The 21,351-nt window shown below is 40.0% G+C and overlaps 1 protein-coding gene across 6 annotated transcripts in view; it reads right to left on the reverse strand.

Moving 5' to 3' along the window:
- Window positions 1-21,351, reverse strand: part of RAPGEF6 (Rap guanine nucleotide exchange factor 6) — a 122,575-nt gene that overhangs the window by 79,713 nt on the left and 21,511 nt on the right. For all 6 annotated transcript variants that reach the window (XM_058034974.1, XM_058034971.1, XM_058034976.1 and 3 more), the window contains exons 2-5: window positions 17,856-17,926; window positions 17,173-17,229; window positions 16,167-16,250; window positions 4,342-4,411 (exon numbers count right to left, since the gene is read on the reverse strand). In XM_058034974.1, coding sequence (XP_057890957.1) covers window positions 4,342-4,411; window positions 16,167-16,250; window positions 17,173-17,229; window positions 17,856-17,926 — 282 coding nt within the window. The remainder of the gene's footprint in view (window positions 1-4,341; window positions 4,412-16,166; window positions 16,251-17,172; window positions 17,230-17,855; window positions 17,927-21,351) is intronic.

Below are 21,351 nucleotides of genomic sequence, written 5' to 3' on the forward strand. Positions count from 1 at the left end.
CAGTTAGAAAAGCTGGAAAAGAGGAGTGAAGCTCACACAAAAAAAGAAATCAGAAAAGCTGAGTTGAAAAAGGGATAAACACAGTTTTCACTATAATTTTACTACCTCTTTGCAAAGGAACAAGACAACAACCAAAGATATCTATTTGCAGCACTGCAGTAAGCACAGTGGTGTAAGAGTGTAAAGAATACAGTAAATGCAGGCAGAAACACAAAAAAACCTTTTTAAACAGGCCATCCAGTACTATAAAAAGTGCACTAAGATGATTGATATCAAGCCTTTCTTCATGTAGCATAAATATGGATTTCCAGCTAGAAACAATGTTGCTCTCAAACTGTACAGAAGTCCTTCAGAAATAAGAATTTTTGGATTTGTACAGAGTTAGTAACTAAATAATCAAAATTGTGCTGATTTAATTTTAAATTTTTGTACGTGAGCTCCTTCAATAAATGCATTATCATTTTTTTTCCTGCATTCAGTCTTACAAGATCATAGAAACCAAAATACGCAGTGAACTTTTCCAACAGAACAGATTAACCTGGACCTGAGAAACTGCTGGGGTGGACAAAGACTCTTTTCAATACAGATAACCTTTATAATCAAGAAATTCCAAACTGAACAGCTATTTTTAAGGCTAAATTAAAACAAACATTCAGTGACAGAAGAAATTATTTTTTCTTTCACAATTCTAACTGAAAACTGAGATGTAAGCATTAATAAATTATTTGATAGCACTAAGTCAGAACAAACAAGTGGCGGAAAACGAGACCACCTGCTTCCTTTGGTTAGTGAACTGCTGTTGACAAAAACAACATGGAAATCAGAAACCAGGAAAGATCTCCACACCCCAGAGCTTCCAGCTTAGCACCACCAGCACCAGCAGTATTTTGAGTCCAGCTGACCACCAGGCTGTCAACACTCATGATTCACAAGAACTGCTTTTGATATTTGTGCATCAACAGGACAGGCACACCTGGGCACCTCACTCAGCCCTGCTCTCACCTGGTTAAAACTAAAAATTCCTGTTGGCAGAGAGGTGTCACCCTCATCAGAGCCCTGTGGAGGAATTCAGCTTCTCTGTGAGTGCTGGGAGCCAGGCCCTGGCAGGGGAGCAAAGGGAGGACAGATTCCCTGGGTACTGCAGAGCCAGGAGAACCAGCTGCCATCAGCTCAGATGGAGACACTGCCCCACAGACTGCTTCCCGTTATTTCATTTTCAGTACACTATCATAGAATTGTTAAGGCTGGAAAAGAACTCAGAGATCATCACATCCAACCATGCCCCTAGCCCTGCCAGGCCCACCACTAAACCAGGTCCCCAAGGGCTGCATCTACACATCCATGAAATCCTTCCAGGGATGGTAACTCCATGTGCCAGGCCTTGACCCTTCCCATGAAGAAAATTTCCCCAATATCCATTCAACACCACAGGATTGCCCTGTTTCACTCTGCAGTCCAAAGCAGCAATGAAACATTTTCCACCTGCAAGTATCACACTGCTCTTCTGAAATCTTACACTTAGATCTGAAGAAGAAAATGAAAGCACCGAGGAACAACAGTAATGACACTTCAATATACCAAAATATGCTGCAATTCTGGGCCATCTTCCTAAATGATAAATGGGGCCATTATTAATTCAACAGATTGCTCAGCCTCCAAAAATATGAGTTATAATGCCCATTCACACACTATCTGTTATCCTCATTAACTTAAGCTGACCACATTTTATGGCCTTTAAAATGGGTCCATTCCCAGAGGATTCCCCCTACAAAACTGATTTACATTCTAAAGTGACAGGAGAGGAGGAAAAAAAATTAAAATCAGTCACCAGCAGGAAACGATAGAGTTCTTTAACTCCATTAAAGCAGCTAAATAATTATTTTGCTTGAAGATAAATATTCATTATATATTAAACCCCATTAGTATGTTGCAAATCAAAAACTATAGAAAATAAAAGAATTAAGAGAAATTAATAGAGTCAATCAGGGAACTAAAACTCAAGCACACCTTTTGTCAGTGAAGATCATTAGCAAGGTGCACACCACCACACTGATGCTTTTTTCTCACACTATTTGAAGTGCTTCCTAGAAGCAACAGCCAACAGCACCTTTAGCTACATTTACCTGTAAAATATGACCATAAATATAATGAGGAAACTACTCTGCACTTTTAATTCTCTGATTTTCCTACTGAAAAATTATACTGAAGCTCCAGAGAGGGATGTAAGATACTTTCAAGTGCCTCTATACTCTCACTGTCATTTAATCACAATTACAGACAATTCAGGAGATTTCAAACAGAGCAAACAGCTGTCTGGGCTGTGCCTTTGTCTCCAGGAACACCCAGCAGTGTGTGAGGCTGCTGAAATGGCCAGTGCTGGCTTCCCCAGCTCCTGTGATGCTGTGCTCCTCTGCAAACACCCACCACACTTGTGCCTACTCAAGTTACACACACAACACTACTTTCTTCCATAAATATTTCAACAGGGTCAGTCTCTTGTAGCACACACTGCACAGATGCTCCTCTTTTATTTCCATCTCCTTTTTTTTTTTTTTTTTAATTTATATTTCTTTACAATGCTGATGCGACCAAAGATGTAGGTATTTCTTAATATTTCCTTTGCCCATGAAATATTTTTCACGTAAACTTACAAATGTACTTGCAGTGAGTCAAGCCACCAGCCAGACCAGGCTGGTCTAGCCTTCCCCTAGGTGGCTCCAAGCCCTGTCCAAGCTTGTCTCGGGCACTTCCAGGGATGGGGCAGCCACAGCTGCTCTGGGCAACCTGTGCCAGGACCCCACCACCCTCAAAGGGAAGAATTTCTCCCTAATACCTGATAACAGATATGGCTGGATAAGTGAGTGTTTCTCACTCTGCTAGAGGAGCACTGAGGAGCAAGACTCAGCTCAGCCCAGGCACAGCACCCAGGCACACTGAGTTTACCACATGCTCAGTTCAGCCACCAGATCCTTGGCAGCTACAATTAAAGAGTAAAAATGCAAAACAGGAAATGCAAACCAGTGGGCCTGGGGCATTCCCCTGCCATGGCTGCACACACTGCCACCCAAACAGTCCTGTGGTATAAATCCCTCCAGGCATAAATCTCCCCCCCAGAATTCCAGCTTTGAGAAGAGACTGGACAATTCAGAATAAAACAAATTAAGTGTTTCACTCCGGAGATGAAGACAGGCTTCTTGCACTCTTAACCTGCACTTCAAGGCAGACTGTAGCTTAAGATACATGCTGCAACACAGAGAATATTACTGATCCTATCAGAGCCCATGAGCAGAGTCAGACTGACATTGCACAGAGCAAACTGCACAAAGGACAGCAAGAGGACTTGGTACAGGACACTGCTGACATCCCTGCTGGTAATGCACTGTGAGAAACAAATATTTTATGGAAGCTGAGTATTTATATGCTCAGTAAGAGACACTGTCAAATATTAGCTTTAATGTTACCATATCTAGATCTAGGGCAGCTAAATCAATAGCAGTCTGGAGATGAGAGTCTGATCAACAGACATGTGGCTTCTGAGCACAACAAACAGCTTTGTTCCAGCTCCATTAAAAACATCTAAGGTGAAAGTTGGAAGAGATCTGCCTGTGTCCCCAGGCACACTGCTGGGATACAATGTTGGTCTTCACTATGGAAAAGCAATCCTAATATTGTAAATGTGTACATTTATATTTCTTTACAATGCTGATGTGACCAAAGATGTAGGTATTTCTTAAGATTTCCCAGGTGTACAACAACCTGGGAAGGACTAAGTTAAACTCTCTAAGCACACAGATATGCATCTATAGATGCACTTGGCAGCACCAATAAGTGTTCTGAAGAAGCAGAATGAATCCTGGACATTAAGGATGGTGACAAATCCTATCCTTCAAGCTTGGCTAAGCACTCTCATGTTTCTTCTCCTACCTACAAGCCTTCACACCATGTAGCACTGCAAAGGCTTGGAGGAAGAATGCTGTTCCACCCAGACATGCCCAATGAAAGCCATGAAATGGGGAATGGGGGTGTAAATAAAATACTCAAGATAGAAGACTGCTACAGCCTGACTCAGGAATGCTCAGCTCAGCCGTGACTGTTAGGCTTTTGAAACTCAAGTAAGCATAATTTTAGAAAGAATGACCTAATCATCATCATCATTTACCCATCTAGATTAAATTTACATAGCTACTGCTGTTATGAGAGCAGCCATAGGTATAATTGAAATCAAGGCAATTTTACTGCAGTTTCATAGAATACTTTACAATAAGCTTTCTGCTGTAAAAGAGAAAGAATTTGCTGAAACCAGCAATAGATTTAAATACATATGAAAAAAATCTGCCTTACCACAATCATTTCTGAGGGTTCCAATATGATACATTCGCATCCTCGCTTTCCTCCAGACTGCTTGCCAAAACTAGAGTGGGATGGAAAAAAGCAAACAAAAAGGAATGAGATGAACAGCCTATTTTACCTTTTCAGTAACAAAATAATTGGCAATGGTCCATGTTGTTAAAAAACAAAAAAAGAACAAAGAAAAATTGATGAAAACTATTGTATGAAAAATGTTAATTAGATCGTATCATTACCATAATATTTAATTTATTCAGCATCCCTCATCACAGCCCACTATGTAAAGTCCAAATATAAAGAATGTTCTTTTGTAAAATCATTATTACTTGCAGATACTCACAACCACTCATAATACATTTCAGTTCTGACAAGAAAACCTTAGTACATTTTAATTAAACATTAAACGGGCCTTGTAAAAACAAATATACATAAATTCCAAAGATTCCAAAATGCTACTCAGCACAGAGCATCTTTAATGAGAGCTCCCTCAACTCTATGTCACCCATTCATCCTCCAGCAAAGGGGGGGACAGAGAACCTCTTTTCTCACACTGAGCCTTGTAACCTCTGTCTTTATGTTGCTCTTGTACCACCACAAGGACTGGGTCATGGTGATGGGCTGGTTCTGTTTCAGAAGTATGGAAGAACACAAATGTAATAAAGCATGATGGGCAGTGTCAGACAGCAGCTGAGGAAAGCAGCTAAAAACAACCTGATGTGCTCCAGCTCATCAATTCTAACAGCAGATTTCCTTCAGGACACTGAACAACAGAGAAAAATCACCTCTGGAGAAGGCACCACGCGGCCAAACCTGAGGGTGCTGGAGCTACCAGCAAAAGAGGACTGAGCCAGACACTGCTGGGGGATGTGTGGGGTGTGTTACAGACCAACAACCTCTCAAATCAATCCATCTGTCCCTGCAGTGATACCTGGAATTGAAGAGATCTGGCTTCACACATTAAGCAAGGCTGTCTTCACTCCTCACCCATCAGCCTGAGGTGGGAGTGCCTGACCTACTCACTCCCTGGGCACAAGGGAAAGTGATTCCACAAGCCCAGCACATAAAACAAACTCCTTGATGAGCACACGGTGGCTGGATTAGCAGTTCAGAGGCTGCAGCTGCCATGTTACAAACCCAGACTGTCAACATCAATCACATTTAGCACCCACCGGCAGGTGAGACAACTGAAGAACTGGTTAATGCAAAGCAGGGATTAACGTGAGAATTAGAAGGAAGTTAAGGCAAGAGTGGAGACAAAACAATAAAAAATGGGTCAGATTCAGCTGTTTTTACTGAGATTATGCTTAAAAAATACATCTGAAACTCCAGCCATGCAAGGTTTCAGTTACATGCGTGGTCATCTCCATGGGAAAGATCCATTGAAACCACCACCACTTTATACAGAATGTTTAAAGACTCGTGTTTATAAACAACACTCAAAGACTTCTGTGGGATATATGCAACTATGGGAAAAGAATTTAAGGAACTGAACTGAGGCTAAAAAACTAAACTCAGCCGAAGAAGGGGAGTTTTTTATTAGGTATTAGGAAGAAATTCTTCCCTGTGAGGGTGGTGAGGCCCTGGCCCAGAGCAGCTGTGGCTGCCCCATCCCTGAAGTGTCCAAATTCAGGTTGGATGGGGCTTGGAGCAACCTGGGACAGTGGAAGGTGTCCCTGCCCATGGCAGGTGCTTGAAACCAGGTGAGTTTAAACATCCTTTCCATCACAAATCATTCTGTGATTCTCCTTAAACTGTGAAGTAACTCAAGTGAAGCCTCAGATGATTGCAACAGAGAAATTCTCAGTGTAATCCAATTAGGATAAAGAATTACAATTAGCAGGAGCACGGCAGCTTCCACTGTCAAGTTTTGATTTTGCTAATGCTCTACTGAAGGAAAAGAAAAAAATATTTAAATGACATGACTGCAATAGAGTCATAAACAACATGACGACTAAAACTTTCTCACCCAGACCAGACGAGCACAAGTTTCACATAGAAAACTGCCATTTTCACACATCTATAGTAAGAAACTCAGAGTTCAAATTTTCAGGTCTTCTTTCATGCTTTTTCCACACAGCCTATGATTCAGGCATGAGAATCTTGTGTTTTTGCAACACATAAAAAGAATGGCTAAAATACTCTCACTCTTACAACTGTTAATTCAGTTCAGAAAATGCAGAACTATCATTTTTAATGTCAGCTCCAACACTGAGATGAACTGAAATCCATGTTAGAATTCTCTACAAGCTAAAAACCAAACTGAGACCAACTTTGCCACAGGATCATTTTCAATTTAAAGAAAAAAAAAAGTAAAATAACTTATAATTCTATTCCTTGTAGCAGAAAATGAAAGAAGACAGATTTTTTTTTTTTTTGGAAAACACCAAGATTATAAAGGAATTATGTGCAACTGAAAGTTTCAGGTTTTGCACCTTTTTAAAACCAGAAATAATCACTATCAGTTTTATGACAAAACAGATTACTATTGCTACATCCCCCGCAGTTAGGAAAAAGCACCAATTTCCTGTTGCAGGTTGTTCAAGCAAAGTATTTTTGTTGTGTAATAAGATTTTATCAAACTCCTGGAAGTCAAGGAGGAGCTGTTTTCTTTTTTGTTTTGTTTTACATAAACACATTCCTCAAATTCAGGCGCTGTCCAGCCTCCCTCTGCTGATGTTGCAGCATTTGCTAATTAAGTAATGGCAGTAAACACTAATGATGACAAGAATGGTGCTGGGGACAAAGGTCACAGTCTTGGCCCTGCCATTTCTGCTCCATCAGGCACTTTACAACAACCAAACACTTGGGAAAGGATCAGGTTCCAAAGACAAAACCCACCCAGCTAATCCCAAAGAATAAACTACTCATATTAACAAGTCAATAGGTCAAGTTTCATTATTTCCTGGTACACACCATCATGGATGGTTTATTGATTATTCCACAGCAGAGCTCCTTCCAGAGGAGGAGGCCACATATGGTTTTTCCCCCAGCCACAACTACCATTATGTCTTGAAAATACCAACTTTTAACATTCTTAATTAACATACACAACATGTTTTAGAAACATGGGTTTTAAATTTCTTAATGACTTATTACATATTTTTTCTCTAGAATACAAATATTTAGCTTCTCTACTAGTTAAGAGGTTTGCTGATATCAATATACTTCCCTAATCTGCCAATTATAATCAAGGCTTCAGAACAACATTCATTCCAAAATATTTGTAAATGGAAAAGGTTCAGTTGAACAAAGCTTTGAAAATGCAGGAGAGAAACCCACCGGGGAAAAAAGAGCAAACTTTGACATGAAACATTCTTTCAAAGAAGAAGCAACATTCCTGCGACAGCAAATGGCTTGCAGAAGTCTTTAGCTGGTGATTAAAGACCCACCCAAACCTGAACCATGCTGATTCTCAAAAGGGAGAGCTCTGGAAAGTTCATCTAATTCTGGAAGAGACAGGGCAATTTTACCTTTTGGTACTAAAAGAGAATTTGCTGTGGCACCAAGAACACACAGAGCTGTCTGCAGGAGCTGTTATTACTCAGTATTTTGGTTACCCAAGCTGGCACCACAGACATCCTTTCCCAGGGTCAGGTTTGCTTCCTGGAAAGGTCCAATCCAAGAAGCCCATTACAGTACTTCTGCTTACCAACATCACAGCAGCTTCCCCAACCAAAAGCATTTCTCAAAAACACTACATCCTCCTGATGTGGCAAGATACGTAAGAAAATTGGGAAAGACTCACAAAGGTACAGCACATTACATATGCTTTAGTGCTTTCAGCAGAGTGGGGAAAATAATCTAATTAAAAATTTAAATTAACACTGAAAGTGTAAGAAAACATGAAGCTAATGTAAATTAAGCTCTACTTACAATAAAAAATTGTCAAAGGACATACTACCACTGGTATAAACCATTAAAGCTTTAAATGATTGAACAATTTAATTGGCATTGTTAACACATGTGTGATTTAAATATGTCTTAATGTCATTTTAAAGCTTGCCACTGCTGGAAACCTAGAAAAAAATCAGTACTATAAAACTGCACAATTTCTTTTATTTATTATTTTATTGTATGCTCCCATCACTTAATATTCATGTATTTCATCTGCATCATTAATTTCCACACACACACTCAATGGTCTGCAATGTTGTCATGGGAAAAAAATGTCTTCCATATACCAAAGGCAGCTTTGTTTATCCTTGATTTATGGATGCCTCATTTACAAGAAATTGTGTTTTCCTTCTAATTTGCTGATACTCATAATTAAAAATGCTTAAGCAGTTGCATAATCTGAGAAGGAATGTAAGTAAAACTGGCATCATATCCCCTACCAACAACTAATGGTGTTCAGGCTGTGGGATCAGACTGGAGCTACCCAAATGTACAAGCCCAGGACTGCAGAACAGCTCTGAGCCAGGCTGGACAGGGCCTGGAGAATCCTGATCCAGGGAGGTGTCCCTGCCATGGCTCCAACCCAAACCAGTCTGTGATTCTGTGACACTCCCTGGTTCGTCTGTCCCTTCTCCACTGTGTGATTTGCCCACCTCTCTGCAACTGCAGAGCACCTCAGAAGTGCAGGCACCTGAGTATGTGCCTGACTGCACACAGGGAACAGAATAAAATCCATCACTGGAGTGAGCCTTCTGTACCTGAGAATACTCCCATTTCACTCTCATGCTCACTCCCCAGAACAGGAAGGTGTTAAAACTTGTTTAAGTTTTTAAACTTAACTTTAAACTTAAACTTAACTTTCTTTAACTTCTTAAAACTACTTTTTTAAAGTAGACTATCTAGAAACTCCTCCAACATAACATATTTTGAACGTAGCCCTTGAAACAGTATGAGCACAAACATGGCTTTCTGAACACTAATGTTTTGAAAAATCTCATATCCAGCTGTTGCACAACCTATTTGGTGATGAAGTATATCTGGAATGGCAAAACTGATGAATTTAAGCAACAGCCATCAAATTTTACTCAAACATTTCCTGATATCAATGTGCTCAAGTTTTTCAATACTGACAGCTTCTCATTCTTCATTACTCAGAATAGCATACATACTTTAAAGGTAAAAACACAGCCTGCCCTAAAGAGCTTTCAGCCTACAAACAGATGGAGACTGAGACTGTCTAATGTGTGTTTCAACACTAGTCAGCAAGCATCTTCAAATTTACAATGTTCTACTACATCCTGAAACAATATTTTCAGATATTTCAGACATCAAAGCTATCAATGGCAGGACATCAGGCACTTCATGTTCTGTATTTTCCAGAAGTGTAAAATCATAACATTATCCTGTCTGTGTAAATTGGTGTCAATAATGCACAGTTATCTGTGACTGTCAATAAAGCTACCTGCAGGAGTCTTACTGCAGTAATACTCAGTACTGTATTACATGCAGAACAGGGCCAGGGCCCTGATATACCAGTTTATCAAGATAACAAGCAAAGAGTTTGCAGGTATTTTGTTTTTATGAATATACCTGTCTCTCAAACTGCCTGTCTGCCTGTTAGGCTGCTTTCAGGCACATAATGATGAAGATAAATTGTACTCGCCGCTGCAAAGTGAATCCCATGACCCCACTTATCCAGTAACCTGGATGCATTTCTTCCATGCAAAAAGATTTTGTAGAGAAGGGCACAACTGGGCCTGGAAGAGGCAAGATGCATAAGGAGTAAACATGTTGTTTGGTTGGTTTTTTAATAGATGAAAATGTGACTTTGTGCACGTATAGGGGGCTACAAGGGTCAGGATAAGGGAGAATGGTTCTAAGCTGACCTATGTAGGTTTACATGAGATATTAAGAAGAAATTCTTTACTAAAGGGTGGGGAGACCCTGGCACAGGTTGCCAGGGAAGCTGTGGCTGCCCCATCTTTGGAGTGTCCAAGGCCAGGTTGAGTGGGGCTTGGAGCAACCTGGGATAGGGGAAGGTGTTCCTGCTCATGGCAGAGGGCTGGAATGAGATAAAGCTTTAAGGTCCCTTTCAACCAAAACCATTCTGTGATGCTATGAAAAGCACTTTTTTTTCCTCTCCTTGCAGAGTACCTCTCATGCAGAACAGTTGCTCCAGCAAACCCCTGGATATTGACTGCAAGGTTGCTGTTGGTCAGATCCAAGATAAAATGCATTCTCTTACCAATGAATGTACCACACAAGTATACTAATGGCTGGAATAAGCATTAGTATTATTAAACACCAATCTAATTATTCTAAAAATGTAATTTAATACTTAAATTTATTTGTCATTGTTTGGGAAATAACACTGAGAAAAAACCCATGAAGCTGCACAACAGTCATTAATAGCCACAGTGACTGTGGATAGAAAAGTCAGGATCTGCCCTTCCTGCACTGCAGTCATGACACAGAACACTCAACATCAAAATCCTCATAGGAATAATTTGTTTTTCCTGGCATCTCCATGGAGGTTTCAATTTCACACTGAGATTTGTCTCAGCCCAGCCATGATGGGGAGAATGGGGCTGGTTGGTGAGGAGCAGTCTGAGACTGATAGGTGCAGCAGGAGCCTCACAGCAGCTGCTGGACAGTCCCAAATGTCCCATTTGTGAGAAAGAACAAGGAGATGAGGAAAAAGGGCCATCAGCACGGACCAAAAGTTTCAGCAAATGCAAGTGGCAGAGTTTATGAGATATCATATGCTGTGCGAGTCCTGTGCTCTTCAAAGTAACTTCATTAGAAAAATATTATAATACTTAACTCCATCAGGAAATGGTTTAAAGGAAACCAGACACCACAAGATACATGGCTGAATGCAAAATACCTATTTCAATTAATGCTCAGTCATCAAAACCCATTTCTGCATTAGCTCTCAATAACAACATTTAGCAGGTTTATCTCTTAAGCCTGCTGAAGTTCTAATTGGAAATTATTTTGGAGGCTGTATAACATGCTACTCAATTTGCAGGCTGCAAGCTCAAGATCTCTGTATTAATTACTTTATACACTGAACATGACAACCTTTGAGGAAGCCTGTGTCTCACCTCCCACTTTCTATGCAGCTTTCCAGCTATTCCAGATCATGGGATTGCAAAGTCTTAGTAAAATTGTATTTTAGTTATAAACAAACCATATGTGACCCCTTCCTTCTAATTTCCTTTCTCTTGCACTTAAGTTTAGCCAACAAAAAACTCTGTGGCACAATCAGCATCCCTTGCAGTCCACAAAATTTCTGAAGGGTTGATACTGTAAGGTACCATGAATAGACCTAAAGGAAATTATTGGTGCAGGGGAAATATGGACAAGATTATTCAGCCATAGAGTTGAGACAGGTCAGAACAGTTTTTCTTCATTTTTTGACTTTCTTAGAAGATCAGTCTATACCAAACAAGATCCACTATGTACTCTTAGTCTGCAGCACCTTCCTAGCCCTTACTCAACATCAGCAAGCCCAATACACTCAGGGAGAGCAGGACACAGCTTCTCACTGGTGAGTTGCCTCCCTTTTCCCTCAGAGTATTTTCATGCCAGCACTAGCTCTGCCAGAAGAATTTAAATCTGAACAACTCCATCTGAATTAATTAGTTTTACAAATACATTTATTGGTAGCATTCCCAAGTTGTTGCTTCACTTACTGGCTGTCAGGCAATGCTACAAGTTACAGCCACCACTTAACAGAAACATCCAAGGAAAACATCACCTCATCCAGAGCCACAAATTAACTGAATAATCACTGCTTCTATCCTGTGCTCGGTACTAAATCTCTCAGACTTGATAAGCACAGGGATGTAAGCCTGAAGCTCCCTTTAAGAGAGCAGAGAAAATCACCCACAACAGTTAGTTGGGAGGAGCTTTCTAGCGTGAAGCAAACATACACTCAAGAGTATTGTATTGCAATATTTAGTGTCACACAGTAAGAAATTTAAATCCCAATTATGGCAACCATTACCACAGTCCAGAACCTTACTGGCAACTGCCAGTTTGTCACATATTAGGTTTACTGTATGGCAGCAGGGGACTGGCACACACATGGATCCAGACCATGGGTGCAAAGGGAGGAAAAACACTGTTCACACTCCAGGCAATGGGACTGGGATGGAGATGAGGAAGAGGAAGAGCAGAGTTTGAGAAGTAGTAGGACAGAGCTTGGATACAGCAGGTGCAGTCTGAGCAGAAGCATTATTCAAGTTAAACCTGAAAAGGAAAGATCAGGGGACAAAAAGACCAGTATGCCTTGCACTGCCAGAAGCTGGGAATACAGGAGCTCTGAGTCACTGGTTTACTTTTGCAGCAAATGGTACAAATTCACAAACATTTGCAGAAAGCTGCCCTACAAGCTTCAGAAGCTAAACTGATCTGACTTTAGATAGTATGTTTGAGTTAATAAATATGTTTGAGAACAAAGTTACATACATTAACGTTTAAATTATGGCATTTTGTTAATCTTTAAATTCTTCAAGTTGCAAATCTCTAATCTCACAGTCTTACTTTCCATCAGTGACAGTGCTGTAGCAGCACAGTATTTTCTGTGCTTCTGGCACTTCACACACAATAGATGTAAACACTATTAACAGTCACTATGAAGTCACAGTCAGTTGCAAAATAAAAATATTGTTACTCACAAATACTAATACAAAACAAGCTAAAATAATTTCAACCCAAGCTGTTGTTCGTGATGCAAAACTGGAGTTCCTCTTTCATTATGATCATTTTCTTGATCTAAGCATTTGGGTCTTCTCCTTTTACTAAAGAAAAGAGAAATGGCTAATTGAGTCATTGATGCATCTATAACTCTCATGAAAAGACACCACACAACCACAAGGCCATTCTAAATAAAGCAATTGTTTTTAGCAAAGAAATGCACACAACATGAGTAGAACAAGGATTCCAATTTTCTCCACTTGAGAGATTTAGGAAGAACAGGGAAAAGAGAAGTGTTTTTTTTAGTATGACTACATCTTGAATGTTTCAAGAGTTTGTATTTTTCCCTTGGAGGTTCAATTCTCACAGCTGTAGGAGGCTGTCAGCCACATAATTGGCTTCAAAAGTTCTACCAGGTCCTTGATATATCTCCTATGGCTAATCTTGCTGTGAGTAATCTCCTTCAAATATCCTGTTCACATGAATTATCTTCATTAACAACTAAGGTTAACACAAAACCTCTTTAACTTGCTGACATGATTTTCCTTCCACAAATCCGTCAATCCTGTTCTTTTATTCTGGCCATCACTTCCATGTTACAAGCAAATTCTTCTCCTCCTATGCCGAATCTATTAACAAATCCATTCTCCAGGCAATAGGGTAATCAAGATTATGCCATCCCTGTACCTGGCATTACTGACTGATCTGCATCTTACCTTAAGAATCTTGTAGGGCTTCTCTCATCATGAGCATCAGTGTCGGCATATTGAACAGATTTATTGTGCCTGGATGCAAGCTTTACTCCTCCAATTTTTAAACCAATTTCTGAATGACAACTTGAATACAAGTTCATCAAGTCAATATAAAAGACTTTTTCAAGCACAGTGAGCCCCAGGTTCCATCAAATACTTAGACAAAGTTAATAAAGCAGTAACTGCCCACCTCCTTAAGTTTTCAAGGGGCTAAGACTCTTTCAGGTAGGATTCCACAGAATATTTTATTTCAAAGAGTTCTGCAGAGAAAAAATAAGGTTTCCCAAAGCTCTGATAGACAGTGGATGAAAGGGGGCAGGCAAAAAGCAGGATAGCATCTTCTCCAGGTTAAGTTTACAGTTGTTTACTACAGTCTCCTCCTATCCATCAAGGTAATCACAGGGCAGATGACAGAAAAAGGACAAGTACTGTGAGGATATACCAGCAAACAGTTATTAAACCATAACCACTGTCCAGTGGCTATGATTATTTATGGAGACTGCAAGGGTCTCACTAACAATCAATTGTAACAGCAGTTTCCTATATAATTGTTACTATATAATTAATGCTGGGCAGTTAGTTTCTAGTGCAATGCTGAATTTTGAAAAATGATCACATGGATAAAGCAATATCCCACACAGCATACACTCCCATGAAGTTTATGTCACAAACATTACAGGTCTAGGATCATATGCACATCAGGCAAAGAGAACATGGCAGCAAGTTATCTTTGTTTTGTGTGATACAGAATAGCTCTGTAATACCTGAGGCAATCAGAATAAAGACAATATTGTGCTTTCCTGTACATGTGCAGTAAAGCCTCTGTTCAGAATGACTGACATAATCAGGAACTTGGTTGGGGACAAAGAAAAGAGTGACATAAAGTATTACTTCAAATGTAATTAAAATGCTGCTAATTACAATTATGAAAGAATACTACTAACTTATCCAAGGCACTATTTCATATGAAATTAGCCTGTGTCTGATGACTGCAGTTCCCTCAACTAGCAATGTGACAGATAAAGTATTTTAAACAGGGAAAGTAACTGAAGTTTATCCCACTTTACTGAAGAAAAAAAACCCATTCTATTTAATGCATGAGCATGACTGTATTTCAAACAAAAGGGAGCTGAACATCTTAGACACCTATCAAGAGTCCATTCTCTTCCTTTCCACATGATCTCACCACCTAAGGAGACAGAACATCCCAGGAACCACCCTTTATAAGCTGTAACCTGCCAGCAGCTCCATCTAACAGATAACTCTTTCACCACCCTCATTATCCATAATAAATGTAGCTATAATTCTGTGAATTCACTGTAACAGGTTTACTTTCCTTTTCTCTTTTTTAAGGCACAAGAAACCTTACAAGCAATGGTGCTTTTAAGTGACTTACTCCAGGTTTTGCAAAACAATGATTTTAGAGAGTTTTTATGCAAATACCAGCATGCCATGTCCTCACTGCTGGTACTCCTGAACTTATAATTGACTCATCATAGTATGATTTTGGTTGAAAAGGACCTTAAAGCACATCTTATCCTACCCTCCTGCCATAGGCAAGGTCACATTCCAGTAGACAAGACTGCTCCCAGCCCTGTCCAAATTGGCTTTGCCCATTTCCAGGGATGGGGCAGCCACAGCTTCTCTGAACAATTTCACTCAATGACCTTCAGCCACTCAAGGAGCACTAAGTGTTTGATATCCAGCCTGCAATTAACTGAGTTGAAAAATTCAGTCCTGCATGTTTTTACTAGTACACTAGTACTATGAAATTCAAGTGTACAGAAATGAATGTAAGCAGGAGCTGGCCTTAAGTCTGTGCACTCATGGTCAGCTCATGCTGAGTCAAGTGAAACAGAGTGAAATAAAAATGAGTGATGTGCAAGGTCAAGCAGAGGATTACTCTGGGTACTCAGGGCATTACTTGCCCAAGTTCAGCTCAAGTCTAATAATGTGCTTCAGTGAAAGCATGTCAGTGCTCCCTGTGTCAGCCCCAGGACACAGATGGGCTCCTGGCACAAGCTCTCCACAGCTGATGCTGCTGGCCCCTTCTTGCTTCACATAAAAATCATATGTGCCATTAAATACAGCTCTGACCAAATGGCAGCAGCTATGTGATCTGCAGCCATATTTTTGTGACAGGGAACTCTATCCAGCACAGTCACACAGCACAAATTATTCAAAGAGACCTAGGTAATAAGCTGACGACAAATTCTCTTACAAAGTTAAAAAGCCAAACTAGATTGAGTGCAGTATTACACAAAGAAATTTCAACATGCAGAAAAAGTCTGAGAAAATTTAAATGGAATTAGCTGAACATTTATTTCACTATCAAACTTTAGAAAAACCAAAATTATGAAATTATTTTAAAATTCTTTAGAAATTACAGTAACACAAATACGTAGAAAGCGTTTATTAAAAATAAAAACTTGCCTTAAATAACAACAATAACTCAATTATTTTACCTACCTGCAAGGTGGCAAAAACATTGAATCCTTCATGAGCACAGATCCAGAAAGCAGGATATACCAGCATCTTGCAATAGTTTCTGAGCTGTAAGAAAAGAAATCATGGATATGTACTTCTCCTTACAGCACCTTAGAATTATATTATCCAAAATATTATTGTAGTAAAATAATGGTTTATTTTTCTACCAGTTTAATATAAGAACCTGAGAACTCCAACTGGACCAGGATTTTGTTTTTATACATTCACATAAGAGATGTTTCTTACACTTTACATTTTGACATTTAACTCAGTTTAAAAATTTACTTTATTAAAATGAAATTTTAAGCAAAAATGTTTTATTCCAGTGAAAGTATGCACAAAGGCTATAAATACAGGACAGCACACAACCCCACACACAGATATTGACCTGCTCCTGGAGCAGGTGTGTGTCACACATAGCCACCACACCAACAAGCAGGTGGCATCTCTTTTATACTAGGGTGTGCTGGAAGCTGTGCCTCATACAGAAAGCTAGGATTAACTATGAGATGATAAATATGCCATAAGCAATGCTAAAATATGAGGGAAACAAAAGTATATTTTCCTCCAAGGAAGAGCCTAGAGAACAGTAAGCTAAAACACCAATTTTTGCAATGTGCAGTGAGGGGGTTTGAGCTCCAGCCCTGTCCAGCACAGGCTGCTCCGTGCAGGCAGTGCCAGCTCCAGGGACACAGTGCCACCTACTGAGCTGAGTGCCACCAGACTGCAGAGGGGACCCCGCCTGCCTCGTCACTGTCACCTGGTGTCACTGACACACACACACAGATACCCCCTCTGCTGCCCCTGGGGCTGGAAGGTCACGGGCGCCTCTCAAACACCAACGCTGCACTGCTGCCACAACCACCTCTGCCAATGCTTTCAACCAATTACTGACACGGACTGAAAAGCAAATGACATATAACAACATGCAGGCATTGGGTTTGCCCACATTTCTGCAGAAGAACTCCAACAAGTGCTGGGTACTCACCAAAAGAGAACTTGGTTGCCCTTGTACCTCTCATAGCGGGCACTTGACGACATTATTCTGAGGGAAGAGGAAGAGAAGTTTAAATTCAATTTTAATCCCCAAAGATCATAAGACATTAATCACTGCATTTCAGTCGAATCACTTTCAGGGTCTAAGACCACAAATTCAACTATTTCTTTTGTTCTAAACAAAGGATGTGCTTAACTGGAAAATTCAAATTATTACGGTGCTCTTCATTATCCAAATAGATAATATACAGCATGTTTTCCAAGGGTTTAAATCACTCCCACACATTGGAATTACCCATAGCAACAGAACTGAAAGCAACTAAAATACTTCCAAAGCACTTTTTGTGCTTTGTTGGCCTTCCATTTTATGGATTCTGAGACCATCAGAATGTCTGAAGCATTAAAAAGCTTTTGTAATCTGGAGTTAAGACAGAGCACTGTCTACACATTAGACAAATGGGAAGCAAATGGGAGTAACCTCTGCCTTCCTTCTTAGAAGAGCTAATTAGTTTAGATTCTGTGCTACATTATGGCAGTGACTTAACTCAGCAGTGGATTTGGCCAATGCTCTGCCACCTCAAACTGCAGGCAGACAAAAGCTCTGCTTAGCTCCACAAAAATGTAGATGTCATAGATGTAAGTGTGCTAAAAAACATACAGTGCAGAGTACTTCACCTTAGCTGATGTTCCCTGAAGTGTGATAGTATGTCCAGCCCATGAAGGAAAGAATAGATAGTATTCAAGTCCTAAAACAAAACAAAAAAAAAATCACATAAGCAATCTCATTCACATCTAATCACTCAGTGTTACTTTTCACATTCTGCACTAAGTTACACCAAATTATACAAAGCCCAGATAAATAGATAGGTCAGGACACACACAGACTTGAAGAACCCTGTCTACACTTGAGCTGTGACAGTGAAAAGAGTGAAGTGCAACTGATGCATAACCACTGACCTGAAAAAAAACCATTAAAAATATCTCTGAAAATATTATTTATGTTAATGGATACAGCAGCAAGCAACACATGGAATAAGACAAATAGAGCAGGCCTGTTCACCCAAGGACAAAAACTGTTGAAACCTTCTAAGATCTCTTTAAAGAAGGAATTTTTCAAAACCAGTGAAAAACCGAAGCCGCTGTATAGGGTGCAGAGAACCACCAGAGTACCTTTTCATAGCAAAGGGGTTCTATTTAGAGGGGGAAAACTCTTTCATGTCCACCTCAGACCCAGCTGGCAGGCCCACTACAAACTACACCATCCTACTGCCTCTCTTGCTCCATGTCCATGTCTGGAGGGAACATCAAAAAGTACCCAAAATACTCTTGGCAAAGATGAAAACAGTAAAGCTTTAGAGGTCTCTCACTCCTACTGCCACTAGTCAATATCACATCAATGTCACTAGCAACCACAGAAACAAAAGTTTTAAAACATGAAGATTATTTTGCTTTATAAACTGAACTTTACATAGAAGCTGTAATTAGGAGATACAGCTGTTTAAACCTCTCACCAGACAGAATCCTCTTCAGTCACAAAAATATCTGTGCTGATGGTGCAGACCACATGGCAGTGGACAGCTCACTAGGGCTATTCAGCACTTAATTTACTGTGCTGAACAGGTGGGCAGTTAGAGCCAAACACACACACAACAAAATCATTATACACCACAGGGCAGTGTCTCCAGCTTGGCCTTGGAAGGTATGTTCTGAATTTTCAAGTGCTGCATTTATCCAGTGTTTACATAAGATAAATCAATATGAATGCTAGTCTCAGAATTTACAATGGATTTACTTTAGAAAAGTTCTTTGGCTTCATAGTCCACATTTAGCAGCATAACTGATATGAACTGTTGCATCAAATGAAAGGTCAGACATAATTGCAGACCATGTAAAACCAATAAAACTCTGATTTTTTTTTTAAATGTCATTACCAAATCCCATTAAAATTAAACAGAAGGCCTGAATTTGTAACACATTTACAAAGCACTCATTTCACACAGTCCAATCTCATTTTAATCATGCAAGCTGCCACAAACATGTTTTTGTTAGTGAAACCATCCAGGAGCACGAGCTATGGATAGACTCCAAGCACACTACAGCCTGTCAGAGGTGGGCACCTGGCAGCCAAAGGGTCATTTCAGATAACCAACAGCTCCTGTTTCTGAGCAGGGAACTACACCAACTTCTCCACCTGAAAGCATCAGGCACAGAAATGCAGCAACTATACACTCAGACCATACAGTGGCTTAGTAGTTAACATTATCTGATTCTCCCAGGCCAAAAGAAGGATATTCACAACTCCTGTCAAAGTTGGGTAGCCAGAAGAGAATCAGTATTTGGTATTAAAGCTGAATTTTTTAAGTCTTCATAACTCATTTTGTCTATATAGGTTTTCCTATATTTTCCAGTACTTTTTCACATAACTGGGACTAAGATGTAACAGAACATCTTGACAACGTTTTAGATAAGCAGTTCTGTAGCTATGAGTTACAGAAAACTGTAAGCAGAACAAGAGCCTATGTTCCCCTTTTATTCACAAAGTTTTTAACTTCTGCATATGAAAAATGACCACATCCTGACTTGTAAATTATTCTCTACAACTGCCCAGAATGCAGCAGCCCCTTTGCAAGTTCACTCAGCCTGGAGTGACTCCTGCACTCCACCTGCAGCACTCAGGACTGCTGCACTGATCCACTGAAGAGCCTGACGATCAAACAGTTGGCAAATATAAGGGATAAACATTTGCTTAAAGGGATACATGTCTGGAAAGCATCCCCAGGTCCAACCTCATCTGTTGAGCAGCAGCAGCAGAGGGAACAGCTGAGCATGGCACAGGGAAGGCAAAGGCTCCTATTCCCTCACCCAGCACAAGGCATTTAACTTACACTGCCCACTACTGCTGCTCTAATGCTGATAAATAACAAACTACATGATAAATGCAACTCACTACACAGCCAGGTGATGCATCAACAAGCTAAACACAACAAGCCACACACAACAAGCTACACACAGCAGTTTCTGTAGGTGGTTTCAGATCAGGATTTGTAATGCTTTCCCTAAAAATACCTGACTTTTAAAGCAAGCCCCTCTTCCCAGTCATGCAGAGAAGGCGATTCTGGGTGCCACTGAGCAAAAGAACAACGCAGCAATCTCCTGGGAAGGGCTGTGAGGTTCCTCTTTCTGCCAGCACCTCAAATATACCCATCCAATCTGTTTTCCATGTCTTGGTCGAAAGCCTTTTTTTCTTGTTTAAATACATACAACCAAGGGTAGAATTGCTCCTCTCCCTCAGGCGCCTCTTCAGATTCTAACACAGGAGGGGATAGTACAAGTGGTGCATATATCCCAGGTTTTCCCAATAAAATGAAAATTACCATTACCTATGAAAATCAATCATAGTTTGTGAAGTTTTCTCTATACTTCCAAGTCATTTCAGACTAAGTGCTTAAAATAGCACTGAAATTACATTTCCTAGACTATATTTAGAGTCTCATTCTATATCTTTGCCCACGAGGAACATCAATTAATCTGAGGGCGGCCGGACATGGGCAGGGGCTGTGGCCACCTTGTGGACAGAGGCTGAAGTCCAGCTGCACCACGCTCTCAAAAATCCTCCTCCCACAGAGCTGAAAGCACTTCTTTCTCTAACTCAAAGTTTACAATAGCTTATAATATGATTTTCAGTTTTATTTTTAAAACCAGATTTATTTCACCACAGCAGTTATAAACAGTGAACAAGCATAACCTCAGTACAAAGGGCAGAGATCATTTTCACAGATACTTTCTGATACTCACTAAGAAAACTGATGGCAAAGGGCAACATTCAGCATCATATCAGCAGAACACAAAACATTTGCTGGAATTTTACAGCCCCTTTCCACATCCTTCCTTATAATCTCTTTACTTATTTTTCCTGTCAAAATCCAACTGAGACACAACTACTGATGAAACACAATTTCTCCACACGCACTAAGCTAAAGAACAAGGTCAGAATGAATTTATTTTGCAATCTTTTCTTCAGAGCTTTTCAGCAGCTGAAATAACAGCTGAAACTGCAGCACAGGATCTACCTGCAAATGCTATGCCCACAACAGATTCTTCAATCTCTGACAGAAAACAACCTTGACTAAGGTTATTTACAGAGAAAGTAACTCACATTATCTATTCAACT

This window comes from Melospiza georgiana, chromosome 15, assembly GCF_028018845.1.
Source record: "Melospiza georgiana isolate bMelGeo1 chromosome 15, bMelGeo1.pri, whole genome shotgun sequence".
NCBI classification, from domain to species: Eukaryota; Metazoa; Chordata; class Aves; order Passeriformes; family Passerellidae; genus Melospiza; species Melospiza georgiana.